The following is a 4,968-nucleotide window of genomic DNA, read 5'->3' as shown; positions in this document are numbered from 1 at the left end:
ATGTGCGTTGCCCCAGCCGCACAGCATATCTCTTTGAAATCGATGTCGCTGTTCGTTGCCTTAATAACAGTCCTCCAACCGCGAGATGTTTTTGTTCCCGTTTATTGACATGCAAGACTACGCAAAAGGAGGCCAAGAGGGCGTGCCGCTGGATCGTTCCCCCTTCCCGCTCGCCAACTGCCGCCGTCATCAAACCTCTCCCTTTCAGCGTGTGACTTTACATGGATGCTTGGACCCGAACACCTGGCCCCTCTGTGTTTCCTATATATAGCGGCGCATGCCACCTACAGAAATCATCCGGGCCTCCATATTTCTCATCTTTGTTTCCCTTCCCCCCGTCGCCGCCCCCCAAGTCTCTACTTTACCATGGCCGGGAAGACTGAACTTGTGGCGACCTTCTTGATCCTAAACCTGGTTCTCTTCCCACTTGCATCGGCACAGCTGCTCACGGCTATCACTAGCTGCGTCGGCGGCCTCCTCCAAGTTGCCGCGTGCGATCCTGCACTCAATCTCATCAAGATCGGTGGAATCACCGATGCCGTCACGAGCAGCTGCTGTGCGTTGATTGCAACCCTTACGCCTATGCAGGCCGGTAAATGCCTCTGTGCCGTAGCCAAGATTAACGTTCTTGGGCTCGTCGTCGACGTCAACCTCCCGGGGGACATAAACCTGTTGGTCAAGGCCTGCGGCCAGCAGGTTCAACTCCTTGGATGCTAAGGGAGCTGCCCACGACGTTATCCGCACAGATTTCACGCCCAGATTTTCCGTAACTTTGTTGCCGCAACCCTCCTCGTCTTTCCTAGTCATCAGCATTCCGTTCAGTTCATGTCACCCCCCTTGTAACAGCCTCTGTCTGAAGCCCCTTCCACCCCGCTGGGGTACGACATCTTGTTTAAGGCCTGACCCGCTATGATGCGTCCCCTGATAATAAAAGCGAGGGCTCCTCTCTCCTCCTCGTGTTCTGCCCTTCGCGCACCGTGCAAGACGTCCTTGGTTGACACACATTTATCTTCCGGATAATAAACCTTAAAAAAAGACTCGCGGTCATACACCTCTGTGTTGGCTTCTTTCATTGTAGGGCACATACTAATAAACATCCGCTCTCGCTTTTCAATGTCTTTTCTCAAGCCTCGAGAACTCTCGAGAGGAGCCCCAAGATTATCATAAAAGTCAGGAAGACAGTGTGGGAAATGAAACTACAGAATCATTCTAGGACGCTCTACGCGGGACATGGGAGCTCACTATTGTAAGCAAGACGAAGATGCGTCCGAATCGAAGAATGTCTTCTAAACACTAGCCCAAGGGAGGAACGATGATCAGTTGTCACGGAGCTTTCCCGACCGAAGGCGCTGATCTCTTCGCGCGACCCGGTTCTTCTTCGCAGAACTAGAAAACGCATACCCGTTAGCCAGCTCGATCTTAAACGTTGTAAAGTAATTTTAACAATGAAATCATCCATCTTCGAGCACGGTATTCGGCCAGGAAAGCTTGCAAAAGATCATGCGTTTTCAAGCACAATATTTGGGCATGAAAGGTTGAAAAAGATGGTCCATTTTGAAGCCCAAATATTTGGTCGCGAATGAACAGTATTTCATAGTAGAGTACGACGGATAATAGAGTACGTTCCCCAATAGGCCAAGTGCATTCTCTGCCACTCGAAGATGCCAAGGAAGAAACATTTGTTGGATCTTCGAGAAAAATATTAGGTTACAGATGCCAACCATCTTTAAGAAGCATTCTGACATACAGTATTCAGTCATGCGGTAGATTCTTTACCCTCCACCTTACGATGTAGGTCTTCCTCCTATTATATCAAGGGTCTCTTTCTCTGTGTGTGTGTGTGTCTCCCTATGTATCTCTGTCTGCCCATGTATCTCATATTGTTTTCTCTCTTAATCTCAATCTCTCGCTCCCCCCTCTCTCCCTCTCCGTCTCCCTCTTAATCTCTTTCTCGCACTCCATCTTTACGCGTCTATCTCTCTTTCTCCCTCTCTCTCTCTCTCTCTCCCTCTCTCTCTCGCTCTCTCTCTCTCTCTCTCTCTCTCTCTCTCTCTCTCTCTCTCTCTCTCTCTCTCTCTCTCTCTCTCTCTCTCTCTCTCTCTCTCTCTCTCTCTCTCTCTCTCTCTCTCTCTCTCTCTCTCTCTCTCTCGCTCTCTCTCTCTCTCTCTCTCTCTCTCTCTCTCTCTCTCTCTCTCTCTCTCTCTCTCTCTCTCTCTCTCTCTCTCTCTCTCTCTCTCTCTCTCTCTCTCTCTCTCTCTCTCTCTCTCTCTCTCTCTCTCTCTCTCTCTCTCTCTCTCTCTCTCTCTCTCTCTCTCTCTCTCTCTCTCTCTCTCTCTCTCTCTCTCTCTCTCTCTCTCTCTCTCTCTCTCTCTCTCTCTCTCTCTCTCTCTCTCTCTCTCTCTCTCTCTCTCTCTCTCTCTCTCTCTCTCTCTCTCTCTCTCTCTCTCTCTCTCTCTCTCTCTCTCTCTCTCTCTCTCTCTCTCTCTCTCTCTCTCTCTCTCTCTCTCTCTCTCTCTCTCTCTCTCTCTCTCTGACGTAGGTCAACAAAGGAAAAGGTGACTGAGGGGATGGATAAGTTGACGACAGGTATGGGTAATAGGCGGATTATAGGTAGGGATAAAACAGCCCATAGAAATTCACGATCGAATTCAGCTTTCAAAACCGATAAAAATCCCACCTCGACGATGCCTAAGCACCAAAATCAATACCCGAATTCACGTCGCAAGGGAATACTCGATAAGAGGAGAGAGGAGATAGAATCTCAAACCAAATCTAAATCTGATGGTGGTGGAAACTTCTCGGGAAACCACTGAACGAGGAACACTTCGGCACCAAAGAGTTCAGGCGTACCTCGGCATTGTAGTGCGTGAAGAGGTTGCGGGCAATTCTGATCGTGACGAAGCTGGTCGAATCCGGGCGTTGAGCGGCCCACTGGACGAGGACGAGGTTGGACGTTCCGGGCATTGAACGGCCATGGTTGACTGCAGTTGTCGTGGGCTTAACGTCAAGCGTGGGCGAACACCCGCGCGCGCAAAGCGCTGGCCCGCATGCGGAGTGCGGCGGAGCGCACCCGAGCGCGCGCAGCTTGAAGCGCCAACAGCGTCCGGACAGGGGCAGCCAGAATGCGGCCTCGAGCGGCCCTGGCAAAGGCTGCCAAGGCGGCGCGGCCGGAGCGCGGGCGGCGCGCAAGTGACGCGTGGGCGGCGTAGGCGGCGTAGGCGGCGCGCGGGCGGCGCGTAGGCAGTGGCGCGGCGCGTGGCGGCGCGCGGGCGGCGCACGGTCGGTGTGCGAGCGGCGCGTGGGGCGCACGGGCAGCCTGGGTGGCCCCTTCGCGGGCTACCTGGGCAGCCTTGGGCGAGAGAGAGATGGTGAGAGGGAGAAAGAGAGAGAGAGAGAAAGAGAGAGGCTCTGCGTTTCTCTCCGTCTCTATCTCTCACCCTCTTTCTCTCTTAATGTGTCTCTCAAGCTCTCTCTCTCTCTCTCACTTACTTTCTCTCTCCCTATCTCTTGGTCTCTCTCATACACTCTATTTCTTAGTCTCTCTCACGTTCTCTTTAGTGATCTCTTCGTCTCTATCTCCCTCCCTCTCTCTCGCTCTCTATCTCAATCTAGCGCCTCTTCTTTATCTCCCCTGGTCTCTGTCTCATTCTTCTTGTTGATGTGTCTGTCTGGGTCTCTACCTCTTTTGCTTTTGGTCAATCTCTCTCTTTCTCTTTCTTACGGCTCTCTTGTTCTCTCCCCCTCTTTCTCTCTCTTTCTATCCTTATCTCTCTCTTTCTCAATTGATCTCTCCATCTGTTTTGACCAGGGTTGCCGTCTCTCGGCTTTTTTCTTCAGATTTAATCATCTGCTCTCGCCATCTCTCACGCACTATCTCTCCTTCGTTTTCTCCTTTCTTCTTAATCACCCTACCTCTCTCCAGTCCTCTCTATCTCTCTCCCTTTCTCTTCTTTTTTTACTGGACGCTCTCTCTTCTACTTTAACGACTGTTTCTGTTTCTCCCTTTTTTTTCTCTTGAATTTTCTATGCTCTACCGCTCTTGAACTTTTATTTTCTAGGCAATTGCATTTCTCTCAGAGAAAAAGGGATTTTCCCTTCTCTTTCGGAGCGCAGTGCATTTCACCGCTCTTGAACTTCCGTCTCTCGGTTTTTCTTCTAGCTCATTTCACTTGCGTTCACCCTCCCGCACGCAATTTCACATTTCTCACTCTCTTTGTTTAATTCTCTCGATCTTTGTCCCTCTGTTTTTTTCTTATCTACGTTGGTCGCCTAAATCTCTCTTCGGCTCTCCCTTAATAACGGAGTTTTCAACTCTGTTTCTAAGCCTGCTGATGAGGAGTCAAAGCCTTCAGGTGGACAGAAGTCAGCACGAGAAGAGCACATTGTCGATACGGGTTACGGCTCTCAATTAGGAACTAATTCAGATTAGCTAGTAAAATTAACATATCTAATATACTCGTTAGAGAATTAGATGACAGGATTAAATATAGGATTAAACATAGACCGTCAGGATTAAATCTAGTTAGGAATTATAACGACTAGGATCATAGTGTGTCCACTGCACCAATCGACGGACGTGATCGGTGCACCCACTTAGTTATAACGGTCCAGGTGTAATCAATTCAACGTTATAACAAAAGGGATGACTACACTGATCAACGGTCGTGATCAGTGTACCCCACACATTATAACAGTCTAGATTATATCTAGATTTAAATCGAGTATATCCGTTGTATTCTGTTACCACGGATATATGCTGTTATAACGGCTACATATCCTTACACAAACCTATAAAGACAGATCACTATAAAGATCAACTTATGGGTTAATAACACGATCCTCTACTACTCCTGTCTCTCCCTCTCTCCGTCTCTTCTATCTCTGTTCTTCCAAGTGCAAGAGCATTCTCTTTTCTCTCATGGTATTAGAGCCAAATCGTGCCTTGGACATGTCTAAGATGCATCCCTC

The 4,968-nt window shown here is 49.4% G+C and overlaps 1 protein-coding gene across 1 annotated transcript; it reads left to right on the top strand.

The window, feature by feature from the left end:
* Positions 1-308: 308 nt before the first annotated feature.
* On the top strand, positions 309-955 carry LOC144714908 (14 kDa proline-rich protein DC2.15-like). The gene has a single exon (XM_078589716.1). It carries the CDS (start codon positions 367-369, stop codon positions 715-717), a length of 351 nt encoding a protein of 116 aa, XP_078445842.1. The 5' UTR covers positions 309-366; the 3' UTR covers positions 718-955.
* Positions 956-4,968: the final 4,013 nt, after the last annotated feature.

Source organism: Wolffia australiana, chromosome 2, assembly GCF_029677425.1.
Source record: "Wolffia australiana isolate 7733 chromosome 2, ASM2967742v1".
Classification (NCBI taxonomy): Eukaryota; Viridiplantae; Streptophyta; class Magnoliopsida; order Alismatales; family Araceae; genus Wolffia; species Wolffia australiana.
The sequence above is the reverse complement of the archived record's forward strand: the minus strand, read 5'-3'. Positions and strand labels throughout refer to the sequence as shown.

What these genes read in the sequence shown, in the direction of transcription:
- LOC144714908 (XM_078589716.1), top strand. Translation starts at nt 367, where the DNA reads ATGGCCGGGAAGACTGAACTTGTGGCGACCTTCTTGATCCTAAACCTG.